Consider the following 14,972-nt stretch of genomic DNA (forward strand, 5'->3'; position numbering starts at 1 on the left):
TTAAAAATATGACCCAACTATATGAACTAATAATATTACCTTATTTTTATATATGAATATGATTCATATTAGTCATGGACATGGCACCTACCTTAAAAGTTCTCCATCGAGATTGCTGCATAAGATCCTAATGATGGTCATTCGTCCTGAAGTTGACTAACGACTAGCACTGCATAAGATGATTCAATCTGATTTCCATTCCATTCTGAGTATATCACTATAAACTACTTGAAATTATTTTCTAATCGCTTAGGTTTCGTGCCCAGATCCTTTGCAATTCAAGAAGAATGAGCCTACACCACCTGAGCCTCACATTGATCATCCAGTAGCCAAGAGTTCCGGAGGACTATGTCCATCTAGCATGCTACTATAATGATCATATCAATGCCACGACAAATACTTACGGTGTTTAAAAAGGTACAAGGCGCAAAAAAACACAAAGATCTTATTGAGCCTAGGCGCGAGGTGCACCACGAGACGCAGGTCTAAAGTAGGTGAGGCGTATATCTAATAAAAATAAAACACTCTTAATAAACCTATTTTAAATAAATATTTTATATTAAAAAGTTCTAAAATAGCTTTACAATAACAAAATAACCATAAAAAAGTAAAGAAACTACATTCATAAAATATTTTCAGCTGTAAAGAAAAAATTATGTTTCAACTTTTAATTTAAAAGTGCTTGCTACTACTTCTTGCTTCTTACCGTCGCTACTTAGTGCCATTGGGGAGTGAAAAAGAAAACAACCAAGAGAAAGGAAAAGAAAGCGTTTGAATTTGAAATTTTTTTAAACAAATTTTTTAACGTTTTAAAATATATTCAAGAAACTCAATCCAAAAATCCAAAGCATTGACATATTAAAAGTAAATATTATGAGGTGCGTCTGGGGTGCACGCCTCACTCCCTGAGGCGCTGAGACTCGCGCCTACGCTGAGCCATGCACCTCCTTTTCAAACACCGAGTACTTAATATATATATATATATATATATATATATATATAAGCATGAAGCGTTGGTATGAAAAGATGGTATTAATACATAGGTATGCAAACCTCAAAGAACAACCGTACCGAGACCACAATAACTAATATCAAGTAAAGGGGAAGTTAGGCAAGGTTAAGCAAATTGGGTGTCGCTAAACCCACTTCAGAAAGTGCACCAACCTGACAATATTCATGGGATGTCGACAGCTTATGCTCAACTCCTCAAACCCCACTCTCTGTAAAGTTTCAAGGATTTGGAGGCTGAGTTCCAGAACTTGGTGCTGAGGTTCTGAAAGAAGAACCAGGTTTCGGAACCTATCATCAAGTTTCACATAACCAGTACTCTCTACCTGCACTGCTACACTGGATGGCTCAAGAACAACATCTCTGGTTCCAAAACCAAGTCCCATACGACTTTTCCAGCAGTGCCAACTTCACATCTTTTGTGGAATTGCCACACGAGAACCAAGTCCCATACGACTTTTCCAGCAGTGCCAACTTCACATCTTTTGTGGAATTGCCGCACGAATTCAACTAGAATCCACTCCCAACCTCTCAACACGATAGAGATAGCGGGAGTTTGAGAAAACAAGAAACCACGATCAATTTCGCAAAACAAACATTCAAAAACGAAGTCGACAATTTTCCAATACGACCAACAAAACTTCCAAAGAGTCCACTTAAAATGCCCAAGAAAACCAATGTACTCAAAATCAAGTTTAAATACTCATCAATCTTGGGGATTCATGGAAAATAGTTTTAAGAAAAATCAAGAGTTACTAGGACCTTTCTTCGAGAATAAGGTAAAACCTCTCCAAAACTCGTAAAACCTAAATACCCTAATGCTTAAAGCAAGAAACTCTTGTGCTGAACCCTAGATACTTATATCACCTACAAGTTATACTGTTGCTACAAATTGTTTAATTTGATTACATACAATTAAAAATGAAATTTTTAAATTTTCTCAATTTATACATAAAATAGTAGAACGATCCACAATGCATTGAATAAGAAAACAAACGAAAATATTGTGGCACGCATTGAATAAGAAAACAAAATCGTAAAATAGGAAATGCCTTCAAACTAATTATACATTCCCTTCCGAGCGCTGTCCTTTGATGACCCATTTAATTTAATGTTTAAGGACATACATGGCACCGTCGGCCCTAATCAAACAAGCTACAATTCTCTCTTCTTCTCCTCCTCTCCCTAATCAAACAAGCTGAAGCCCATATCGTCGTCGCTCTCTTCCTTGGGCTCCTCCTGCGGAAAAGAAACCAACAATAAATAAATAAATAAATAAATAAATAAAACAAAATATATATAAAAAAAATCAGAAAGTAAGAGTTGAAAAAAAAAGAAAAAAAAAACAAAGGCAACCTTCTTCTCCTCGGCCGCTGGGGCGGCAGCAGGAGCAGCGGCGGCACCAGCACCGCCGGCCGGAGCAGCGGAAACGGCAACTGCAGCGCCGCCTCCGCCTGCAAAACCATCAGCAAAAGCGTAAATACATGAAGAAAGCCAAACAATAAACAGAGAGAAAAAAGAAGAAGAAGGGTAAGAGAGAGTAGTAGTAGAATAAGTAGTAGTAGGAGATAGAGAACCAGATCCGACGCTCAAGATGAGATCGTCGATGTTCCTCTTCTGAAGGAGCTTGGCGAAGAGCGCGGGCCAGTACGAATCGATCTTCAAGTTCGACGCCTTCACAATGGTCGCGATCTTCTCCGCCTGCTTAACGTTCCAGATCCAAGTCAAGTAAAGTTTGTTTTTTTTTAAAAAAAAAAGAGATTAAAAGAGAGAGAGAGAGAGAGAGAGAGAGAGAAAGAGGAGGAGAAGAGGACCGATTACCGTGATTGGGATGCCATCTTCGTGGAGGATGAGCGCGGCGTAGGTGCAGGCAAGCTCTCCGATCGCAGCCATGCTCGGATGGGGAGATCGATGAAGACGCCACCAAAGAATTAGGGTTTTCTGAGCTGCGGCGCCCCAAGGAGATCCTTTTATACCGCGGGATCGGGTAATGCTTAGGGATGCCGATGGTTAAGGATATATATAGGATAGGGCTACTATACTAATATATGAGTATAGAGTCATTTATACTCATAAGTTATTTTTAATGATGGATCTTCCGAATCGACGATCTACTCCGTTAAATATAATCTACAGTATTTAAAACTTTTAGAAAATAAATTTCGTAATTTTTCGAAATCATAATAAAGTTCATCAAGCGGGTATAAAATAAACGGTCAAAATCGAACGACGTCTTAAAAATGGATGATCAGATCCTTCAATTTAAGATCGGAGTTATTGATCTTTATCTATGTAGTGAATAAAATTTTCTATCAAAAATTCAATCGATTTCGATTCTTTTACACCGTTAAACTAACAAATATTTCATACCGGTCATTAAAAATTGTCAATTTTGTGACCTTTTGATCATAAGGTAAATGATGTCGAAAAATTATAAAATTTGATTTCTAGACATTTCAAATGCTCTAGATAACGTTTAACGGTGTGGATCGTCGATTCCGAAGCTCTATCATCGAAAACAACTTATGAGTACGAGAGCGATCGTACTCATAAGAGTATAGTTGTAGCATACTGAACTTCTAAGGTTATGAAGTTACGGTGTATGCTAGCTCGGAAAGTCATTGGAATGGTTCCGGTGAAGTTCGGAAGCATTCGGGTGTTTTCGGTACACGTAGGGCGCGAAGACGGAACCCGAAAAGCTATATTGAACCGTGGACTAAATTCGACATAAGCGTGGATGAAAAGATGATATAAATACGCTCAAAAACATATTTTTGGGGTCTCGGTACGATTAGAAGTGAATCGAAAATCTACGGAGCGAAAACGGATCAAAACGGAGCGAAATCGGCAACTGCTGAAATTTGCATATTTTTGGGACCTACGGGGTCCGGACCATGAATCCAAAGTCCGGACCTGAGAGCGAAAAACGCCCAGTTTGGGCAGTGCATGAATGGGAGAGTTGAGGGAGTTTTCAGCATTTTGTGCAAATGGGATTAAAAAAGAGGGTTGCTTCTCTCTCTCTTTTCCTCTCATTTCTCTCAAACCCAACCCAAACACTTCCCTCTCTCTCTCTCTCTAAGCCTCCTCATCCTCTCTCTTCAAGGAGGAGAGCAAAAGAAGGAGAAGAAGGAGAAGAAGCTTGAAGGAAGGCTCTCCATCTTCTCCTTCTTCTTCTTCCTTGGCCATTGGAGCTAGCTCTTGAGGTAAGCTTTTAGGGCTTCAATGGTAGAATTCTAGGGCTTAAATCTTTTGCTCTAAGAATGGTTTTAGATGAATCCTAGGATGCCAAATAGATACTTATTGCTTGAATCTAGAGATTTAACAGTATATTCTTGCAATAGTTGCATCTAGGGCTTCAAAAAGGGGGTTTTGCAAAATATGGGGGTTTGATCTAGATTAACCCTATGTAAACCTAATTGTTAGGTTTTCTGACGCGTTGGCGAAGTCGGTTCGGCGATTCGTCGAGCCTACGCTAAGATATTGAAGAAACGGACGATTTGGCTTCGTTTCCGCCTAGAGGGCCGAGGCGACGTCCAAAAATCACGAGAACGGATCCCAAGCGTCGTGGCATCAAGTTATAGACCTATAAAATTCGGGGCCGCGAATTGACGCACGGTTGATGACTAATTGCAAGATCGGGCCGAACTGGACGGCGTGTGCCGCGGGAGGCCGATTACAAGTGTCGACAAGCAATCGGAACGCGATAATAGGTGGGTTGTGCTTACCGAAGCGACTAGGTCGCCTCCATGTCAAAGTGGAGTATGAATTCGTATTGATACATATAATGGTAGTTTGTAGCATTGTAAATGCATGTGATAGATGCTAAAAATGTATAAACTGCCATTAGATGATGACATAGTCATGAGCATGAAATGCTAGAGAACATATGCATGTAAAGATAGTTAATTGCATAGATGATAATTGCATGTTGATATGTTGAAATACATGCTAGGAAATTGCATGATCACATAGTCTAAAAATGCTAAATGAAATGCATGATTGCATGTTCATATATATGCATAGTGGAATAAATGCTAGGTGCATTTTAGAGGTGCATTTTAGAGCTATGAGATCGTGTTAGAAAGAACATACGTTGGCATTGTAAGCATGTGCTAGAGAATATGTAATTATAAAACTCGATGTGGACAATTAGGATGTCAAGTAGATCGAGTGGCATTAAACCTAGTGCTGTGAACCTAGGATGGATGAGAATGACATATGAACCTAGTGTTGTTAAACATAGGTTGGTATCAAACCTAGTATTGTTGAACATAGGTGAATCATGAGTGGCATTAAACCTAGTGTTAAAGAATATAGGTTGAACAAGTGAACCTAGAGTAAAGATCTAGGTAGAATGACATAGAACCTAGTGTGGCATCGAACCTAGGTTATGATATGTAGCGATACCTAGTGTGGGGGAACCTAGGTTGAGGATATAGTGGTAGAGTGATCACTAGGGTGTGCTTGGGTCGAACCTAAATAGGTCGACAGCATAGGGTGTGTGTCTACCCTTGAGACTTGGAAAGTGGATTCCGGAATCCTAGGACTTATGGAACACCAGGGGAGATGTTGGGCGTGTGCGACGATTTTGCCGCCCGGGGCGAAACCATTGTTCGGCGTGTGCGACGATTTCGCCGCTAGATGGTTAAGCCAGATTTGTGGATTATGCCGCCAGGTGACTTGAGTCATTGTTCGGCATGTGCGACGATTTCGCCACCAGGTGGCTAAGTCACGGAGCGCGGTAGGCTGTGGGTACAGCAGATTGCGCAGTATTCCGCGTAGGATTGACTCAGGGCAGAGTCGGGTGGCTAGCTGGATTAAGGTAGATGAAACCTTAAGGGCTAGTGGTAGATGAAATGGATTTAAGGTAGTAGAAACCTTAGAAGCTAGTTGGACATGAGCTAGATAGCGAGATGGAAAGTAGTATCGGGTGATCTACTAGTTTATGCGTTAATTGCAGGGTTGCATAAGTATGTCATTGCATAGTTGGCATTACTGCATATGTGAGGCAAAGCATGTAAATGTTAGTTACATATTTATGATATTATATCTATCTGTTGAATTAACATATTGTTTGCCTCCTTTGGACCTGTTGGTTGAGCTTTTCCCTTGGGTGGCCGTACCCACTAGAAACTATGGAGTTAGTTCTCACCCCACGTTGTTTCGGGGTGTTACAGGTTCGCACATGAGCGACGCGGTGGCGCGAGGCAAGGGCGTAGCTTCGTAGATAGCACCCTACTTGTAAGGATTGAGATTTTGACAGTACAATTAGACTCTCTGTTGACGATGTTTATGTGTGTAATTTAATTACATAAGCACTCGTCAAATTTCAGGCGAAAATGAGCTAAAACGGAGAAGTTACGCGATTATTAGTTTTCACTTAAGTGAATAGTAACTCCGATTTTCCGGAGAAGCCACGGAGTAGAGTTGGCTTTCGGCGCGTATCGGACTCCGTTCATAGCGATCCAATAGCTCGTTTCAATCGGTTCAGCTATTCTGGAACCAATGGCACTGACGGATTTCAGATCCGATGCACGATTTTCGAGAAAAAGGGATTTTATCAAAAAGAGGGTTTCTGATCATTGCTATTCGTGCATTTTGAAACTCCTCGTGCTTTGTACAAGTGATCTGGAGATGGGTGAGAGATGTTTCAAGTACCTACTGGTGGTAGGGAATTCAAATACGAGTTTGAATTAACGGATTTCGGGTTTCAACCTAGGCCTATATATGATATGTGGATTAGTTGGAGAGAGGGCAGGTTTTGTCGCTGATCGGAGACCAAATCAGACGAAACAAAATGCTAGGTTCGATGCACCCGACGTGCTGAACGCAATGGTGCTGTCGGATCGAAAATCCGACGAACGGATTTTCAGGAAACGCGAAATGTTCGCTGAGGGTCGAATTTGCAAAGTCACAACTTTGCAAAATTGCGATATTTTATGGTACCGGGAATCGCGTGACAAATCGACTGCGGGTTCCGCGTCGATTTTACGATTCACTCTGTAGGTACTTGATAGAATTGTTAGTCTTGAGACTATTTTGCAATTGACGCTATGTAAATAGTATACAACTAGGTTTCATGAGGAAACCCTAGCTTTTGCATTCCCTCACTTAGCCGAACTAACCTAGCCGCCCCACTGCAATCGACCTTCCCCCATGCGCATGCTCCGGCCGCTGCCGCGATACCTTCGATCAGCCGAATTCCCTGCACCATGCGACCTCTCTCTCTCCTTCTCGGCCAATCACTCCCGCCCGTGGTACGAACACAGGAAGTCTACCTAGTCGAGCACCATCATCCCTGCAGAGACCAACCCGGCAAACAACGTCGCCGCACGATCCTGCCGTCTGGCCGCGTCGCCGACACAGCAGAGCTAGCTGCGTCACCTGGCCACACCCTGGCCGGACCGACTGCAGCTCGTGCCTGTTGATTCTGAGCCGGCCCTAGATTGGCCGCCCAGACTTCCCCGCCTCCTGGCGACCTCTCGGCGCATCTCCCCCGTCGCCCCGCGCACCTCTCCGCGCTCGCTTCGCTTCCTGCAGCTCTTCCAGACCGACGGCGCCGAGTCTGGGCTCGGCTACACCGACCTCCGCGCGCACGCCGCGCCACTGACTCGGACGCCTGCCGACCTTGGACCTCCGCGAATCTTCCCGCGCCTGAGCCGGGTGTTGTTTTGTTTTATGTTTGTGCGCTGTGATACGCTCAGTGCGCCTCTACCGCGGGTTTCCCGCGTCCCGAACCAACGCCGCCGCCGACGCTGAAGCCTCCAGCCTGCAGACCTGCAGCGAGGTCGGCCCGCCACGGCTTTTCTATAGCTCGCCTGCTGCCCACCTGGGGTGACACCTCTCCCCTCGACCTTAGGCTGACGAACTCATCTCCGGCCGCCGGCTCCCGGCCTGCGCTTCACCCTGCAGCTGTGCTCCTTTGAACCCAAAGGAACTTGGCGAACCTTGAATCTCGCCGCCGCCGCCAAGCCGGCACTCCCGCGCCGGCCAGCTTGTCGTTTTTGTCTTGCATCGGACCCCTTCGACTGCCGCCCTTCCCGGCCGACCCCCGCCGTACGGCACCGCCGCCATCTGCCCTAGTCCTTCCAACTCGCGTAAGCTTTAGTTTAAGTTTTTCAACACACTGTTTATGGTTCGGATCCACCGGTTCCAGCGATCCGATAGCACTCCGATCTACTTGGAGGTGATCATGAGATACTCGAGTGTATGAGGATCATCGTTATCACCTCCGTAGGTCAGGCGATGCGCGCTGTTTGCGTGCATAGACGCGAAAATTTTTAGTATACATCGCGCTGTTTCGTAAGTTCGCTCATGCGCTAGCGCCCTCTTCACAGTGGCCGAATGTCCAAACGTTTTGAGCTACCGCCCCGGCCCCTGCTCAGACCTGTCATAAGGTGGTCTTCGGTTGGCTCGATGCACTCTGTTTGTGTAGACACTGGGCCATAAAAGCGCTTGAATCGAATGAAATATCGATTTTCGGTTAATAGGAGGCTTTTTAAGCAAATTTTTGATTTGTCGTAGCTCTGTTGGCAGCATGGTGAACTGGGTGACCTCTAGCCTTGATTTGTCAAGGCCTCCGACCTTTGACGAAGACGAAATTGTATTTCTCGTTCTTTTGTCGGCAAAATCCGCAAGACGGACCGTTTTGTTCGAATGTAATTCGCGGTGGCTTTCGTGAGCTATTTGTGTGGATCACTGAGCCTTATTGGCTGGTCACTTCTGCATCATTCGTAGAGTCTCAGAAATGACGGGTGAGTCGACGGTTGGTCGGTGTTCGAACATATACACTTTTCGTGTAACCCGCTCGGATCCCAACAATTTCCACCAATAGTTGTTTCGTTTTGTATCCTTGTTTTGCTGCCTTTAGTCCATCTTAAAATACAGTGTTGTGCAGCATGAATGATCGTGCATTGAGTCGTGCCTTCCGGGATAGTAGTGGGTTCCCGTGTGAAGTCCCGGTGTCGATTTCTCGGACTTCCGGCGAGTCACGCTAATCCCGGTATTAGGAAACCGATCCCTGTGGGATGCTGTAGGTTATGCCTTTGTAGGTTTCATTATTGTGTGTTTAGACACTAAACCTCAGTGGAGCCCTCCTTTAGGTCCGTTGAACATTCTCTTGACAGTCAGAGCGAAGCGCAGACAGTTTACGCAGGTTGTACTTCGATCCGACGTCGGTACTTAGTGTGCCGCTCCGTGATCATTTCTCTATCCTTGTTTCCTGCTGTTTATTACTATTGCGTAGTGTACGGCTTATGAGCCCTTGCACCTCCATTGTCTACATCTTACTTCTACTCATTTGTTTGCAGATTTATTCTGAATAGGAGTAGAGTATTTATACATATTTCTTGTTCCTACTTGACCTGTTTTCTACGATACTTTTGTCATGTTATAGTAGAACGGTTCCCTGATTTATTCGTGAGATCAGTGAACCTAGGCGGCTCCGATTCTTAGTTATCATACTGTCGACTTATTCGCTGATTCCTTGACTTTTGTCCGAGTACCTTTTGAGTCGTTGTATCCGCTCGAGGGTAGATTTCGCTATGCCGATCGTGATGTTCTAGATTATACTACCAGATTATTTGTTGATCGCTTCTTGCATATATATACCTACTTTTGACCTAATTATCAGTATCTACAACTTTTGATAGATGTTATGTTTCATCCTAGTTACCTGAGTGGTCCGTTCTTCTTGTGCTTCTTTTATCCAGTCGGATGATCTAATACTTGTCGTAGGCCCTGTGGTCGAGGATTGTCGGCTGGTTGCCCGTATGGTTAGCCTTTGAGGCATATCAGTCATGGATTGCGCCGAACTCTTCTCATTTTCACGAATACTGTGCTTCTGATCCACCGCAAGGGGTTTCTTTTTTCCGAAAAAGTGTTGTTGTGTCAACTTGCTGAGCCCAGCGGTCAGACCTAGTTTATATTCAGGTAATTTTAGTGGCTTTTGCCTGAGGTCCTTAGACCGACACGGCGGTTTAGATTGGGTATTTTGGACTTCTTGTTCGGTTGACGCATACGTCTATAGTAGCAGTTGTTGCATGCATATTTACAGTTCTTTCTATATACTTGTTTTGCTACTATAGTTTGATACCCGGATATGTTTTATATTCTTCTTTACAGTAGCGGTAGTCGTTCTTATACATTCTGTTCATATATTATTGTTGCTACTGTATTTAGCATATCTGCCCTTGTTGTTATTTATCTCTTCCTGATCCGGTGAGTACTTCTCGCCTTCTTCGGCTTGCGGTACCCACTGGGAGGGGAGACATGTTTACATGTTCTCACCTCCCCCACCATTTTTCAGGTATCGCGGGCGATGAGTAGTGGGACGAGACGTGAGGTACGTGTGTAGCGGTCGATAGAGCTTCCGACCCAGGTTATTTCGATTTAGTTATTACCCTTATTATTCTGTTGATATATAGCTTAGTCGGTTTACATGGTTCAGTTTTGTTTTATTATCTGAATATCTGAGTTTTCAGTTGGTTTTGGAATATATTAAAGGAATTGTGTTTTTTTGAAAAATAAAAGGTTTTCTACCCCTCGTGGTAGCGTTTTTAAAAGATAAAAGTTTCCGTGTAGGGAACAGTTTTCAAAAGATTTTCTGTGGCTTTGTATCTTAGTATTTCAAAACTTGTTTCCGGGTAGGAAACGTTTCAAATGATAGATCTTGATTTATGTTTAAAACTATGAATACCGTCGTGTTGTGAATGGTGAATGTATGGACGTCTGTATGTGCGGTTGAGGTTGTATGTTCATATGGTTGTGGTTGTATTCTGGTTGTACTTTGGTTATATAATTGTACTTGTGCGACGCCGTGCAAATACAGGGGAGACTCTGTCCGTGTGAACAGTGGATTCCTTGTATTTGTGGCGGATCTGACATACTCTGGGGTCAGGTGTTTCAAAAAAAAAATTTAGTCGTTTCCGCTGTTTTTCCAAACTAAAAAGGGACCCCGGGGCGTAACACTACCCTAGAGACCTGAGATAGCAGTATCCCGAGTCGGCATAACCTAGGGGTCTAGAAAATGAAAAGAACAAAATGTATCTAAATTGTAAAAATTGTAATAACTTAGATTGTATTTGGAAGAAAGTAAACTTGTAAAATGTATGAAGGTGAATGCTTGTAATAATTTAGGTGTTTATGTTTTTGATACTTCCTTATGCAATCTTTGCTTGAATACTATTCTTAGTTGGAACTTCGTGTATTATATTGATTGCGACGTCTAGAACGTACAGGGGAAACTCTGTCCGTTCGGTGGTCTGTCGGCATGCCCGAATCCGACCAAATAGGCGGGTCGCGGTGCGTGACAATAGTAGCCGGACTCTATATATATAGAGAGCTAGGCTGGAATACGACTGATAGTAAAAGGCCCTTTTTGCTATCAAGTTTTTAACCCTTGGATGAGAAATTGTACGGTTAGGGTGATATTAGTCCCTTAGGGTTGAGTGGTCCTCACTGGGTTATAATATTTAATCCAATGGTTAGAAATTATGAAAGGAATTGATCTAAAAGCTAAAAACTTGATAGCAAAAAGGGTCTTTTGCTATTAATAGTATTCTAACCCAACTCTCTCTCTCTCTATATATATATATATTGGAGTCCGGCTACTATACTCTTATGAGTACGATCGCCCTCGTACTCATAAGTCATTTTCGATGATAGAATTTCCGAATCGACGATCCATGCCGTCAAATGTTATCTTGAGCATTTAAAACTTTTATAAATCAAATCTTATAATTTTTTGACATCATTTGCCTTACGGTCAAAGGGTCACAAAATTGACAATTTTTAACGGTCGGTATGGAATACTTGCTAGTTTAACGGTGTAAAAGAATTGGAATTGGTTGAATTTTTAATAGAAAATTCTATTCACTACCTAGATAAAGATCAATAACTCCGATCTTAAATTGAAGGATCTAATCATCTATTTTTAGGACGTTGTTCGATTTCGACTGTTTATTTTATGCCCGTTTGATGAACTTTATTATTATTTCGAAAAATTACGAATTTATTTTCTAGAAATTTCAAATGCTCTAGATCATATTTAATAGAGTGGATCGTCGATTCGAAAGCTCCATCATCGAAAACAACTTATGAGTACGAAGTACTCTATACTCATAATAGTATAATAGCCCTACTATATATATTGGACTATATATTTTTTTAATAGCAAGTGAAGAAATATATAGTACAATAGATAATGATCATCAAAGATAAAAGGGTTCATACTTTCCGGGAACCCTTAGGTACCCGGTTAATTACGCCCTTTTTATTCATACGGGCCACCTCCGATTAAGCTGGTCATAAAAATAAAATACCCTCTTTTAATAATAATCTTATTTATTACTTTTTTTAATAATAATAATAGTAGCAATAGATGCCAACTAGGTGCTCATCATATACTTTTAACATATACATACACACATACATATATAACTACATATACATATACATACATACATACATACATATATATATATATATATATATATATATATATAGAGAGAGAGAGAGAGAGAGAGAGAGAGAGAGAGAGAGAGAGAGAGAGAGAGAGAGAGAGTTGGACTGGGCTACTATTAGTAGCAAAATCTCATTGTTGCTACCAGTTTTTTAGCCTTTGGATCAACTCTTTTTATTATTTCTAACCATTGGATTAAATAATATAACCCAGTGGGGACCACTCAACCCTAGGGGGACCATTCAACTCTAACCGACTAATATCATCCTGACCCTACAATTTTTCATCCAAGAGTTAAAAACTTGATAGCAAAAAGAGCGTTTTACTATTAATAGTATTCCAGTCTAATTCTATATATATATAATATAATATATATTATATAATATAATATATATATATATATTTATATATATATATATATATATATATATAGGGCTGCTGTGCTCTAAGAGCAAGAGCAGCAGCAGCCGCTGGTGCTATTAAACTTCCACCCTCCATCATGATAGATGAGGGCTGAGATTTAAAGCCACCCAACAATGGTTCCACTTTTATCAGTGTTAGAATTAACGGATTAATCACAGCATCTTTCTCTCTCATCTTTTCTTACTTTTCTTTTTTTCTTATTCTATTCTCTCTTCCCCAACTCCTTCCTCTCCTCTTCCATCCTCTACTGTGGATCCCTTCTCCCTGTGGATCTCGTCGCCGCCGCTGCCACGCTGAGAAGAAATCGCCCTTCGCAAAGGCACGCGCCCTCCGCCCCTCTCTCGATCTACCCCCTCTTGAAGCTACCCTCGCCACCTTGCATGAACCACCACCCCGCCGCCTTCGCCTGAAACGCCGCGCACTCACCCACCCCCGCACGTCATGCCTGAACGCATCCGAGCGCGCCCCATCCACCCCTACGCACAACGCCTTTTGTATCGCACCCCCTGCTGACCCGAGCGAACCTCACCACCCGGCCCCGCCCCCCCCCCCGGCACACTGGCGACCCGCTCCGCCTGAAGCATCCCCTACACAAAAAATAGAAAAAAAAATAAGAAAAATAAAGGCTTGAAGCCACCTTCCCTTAAAACCAATAAAAAAAATCCGTAATGCAATTTTTTTCCAACTTAATATACCGTCTACCTGCTGCACGCCCACCTGAAGCATTCTCCTCCCTCCAATCCAACCCAACCCAACCCAACACACAAAAAATAGAAAAAATCAAAGAAAGAAGAAAAAAAAACTGCCTGAAGCCACCCTTCCACAAAACCAAAAAGAAAAATTAAGTTTCTAATGCAATTTTTTTCTATTTTTTTTTAACTTAATATACTAATTAACAGTTATCTGAATGCAGGTTATCTGAAATTAATAGCACAAAATAAGTGTTGCATGCGATGGGCTGGTCCAAAAGAAATTTTTATCAAAGTAGAGTTGTTTGTCGCAATTGTAATAAACCTGCTGTTATTCGAGTTTCACAACAACCTAAGAGCAAAGTAAAGGAATTTTTTGGATGTCTAAACTATGGAAAGATCTTCGAAAATTATTGTGATTTTTTCATGTGGCGTGATCTAAAAGATAAAGATACCTCCGAAATTGGTAGCTTAAGTTATTCAAGAACTGACAAATTTTTAGATCACGCATCAAAAATAACATCCGAGATATCTTCGAAGCAACAACTACTGGAGCAAATAAATGAAATGCATAAAGAAATTTAGATCTTGAAAGCCAAATTAGAAGAACTGTCAACAAGGGTTATTACAAATAAAGGAGATTATGAGAAGAAAATATTTTTTTTTGTGTTTCTACTTTGTTTGTTAATTGTTAAAGCTTTATTTAATTTCTATATATCATGTAAGAACTTTTATATATGAATAAGTTGTAAAGTTTTCTCTTAATTTTTTTAAGGTCAAATAAATGATGTTGAACTTAGAATAGATAAATGTTTTCTTTTTTATTTGACTTGGTGGATATATTATTTTCTTTGTGAATATATTATTTTCTTTTTTGTTTGACTTGGTAAGAAATGTATTGTTGAATGTCAACAATACAAGCAAACAAATAGCATTTTGAATAATATTCAAAATTTTTAAAATAATGAAAAATTTTTAAACATGCAAAATATATCAAATATCTAAAAATCAGCAAAACTGAAACCCAAAAGCAAAAATTATAATCAATAGAAACATCCAACTGATCAATAGAATCAATGGAAACATCAAACAACATACATGTCATAGTAAGAATTAAGAAGTGTAATAGTCACAAACACATTACCAGCCATTTTAAGCTAAAATGCATCCCAACAACTTAAAATAGCACAACAGAAATAGTCAGCAGCATCTCATCATATTCAGGATTGCCTATCAATATCGCGCTCAACATAGGTTAACCCAACATTCCAAATAATATATTCACAAGTAGATTAAACATCTAACATTCGAAATAAAATATCCAAAGCACCTTAAACATCCAACATTTCAATTAAAATACAACATCCAAAAAAGTACACTAAACATCTAAA

At 41.2% G+C, this 14,972-nt stretch overlaps 1 protein-coding gene across 1 annotated transcript; it reads right to left on the reverse strand.

Annotated features, from left to right (window-relative positions):
• On the reverse strand, window positions 1,966-3,007 carry LOC109724599 (60S acidic ribosomal protein P1-like). The gene is made up of 4 exons (XM_020253471.1): window positions 2,830-3,007; window positions 2,586-2,709; window positions 2,365-2,462; window positions 1,966-2,247 (listed from the first exon to the last, which is right to left on the reverse strand). The coding sequence occupies exons 1-4, from the start codon at window positions 2,899-2,901 to the stop codon at window positions 2,194-2,196; spliced, it is 348 nt and encodes a 115-aa protein (XP_020109060.1). The 5' UTR covers window positions 2,902-3,007; the 3' UTR covers window positions 1,966-2,193.

Source organism: Ananas comosus, linkage group 19, assembly GCF_001540865.1.
Source record: "Ananas comosus cultivar F153 linkage group 19, ASM154086v1, whole genome shotgun sequence".
Classification (NCBI taxonomy): Eukaryota; Viridiplantae; Streptophyta; class Magnoliopsida; order Poales; family Bromeliaceae; genus Ananas; species Ananas comosus.

What these genes read in the sequence shown, in the direction of transcription:
- LOC109724599 (XM_020253471.1), bottom strand. Translation starts at nt 2,901, where the DNA reads ATGGCTGCGATCGGAGAGCTTGCCTGCACCTACGCCGCGCTCATCCTC. An exon ending in CATCTTGAGCGTCGGATCTG is followed by an intron (nt 2,463 to 2,585) that starts GTTCTCTATCTC and finishes ATGGTTTTGCAG; the next exon opens with GCGGAGGCGGCGCTGCAGTT. An exon ending in CAGCGGCCGAGGAGAAGAAG is followed by an intron (nt 2,248 to 2,364) that starts GTTGCCTTTGTT and finishes TCTTTTCCGCAG; the next exon opens with GAGGAGCCCAAGGAAGAGAG.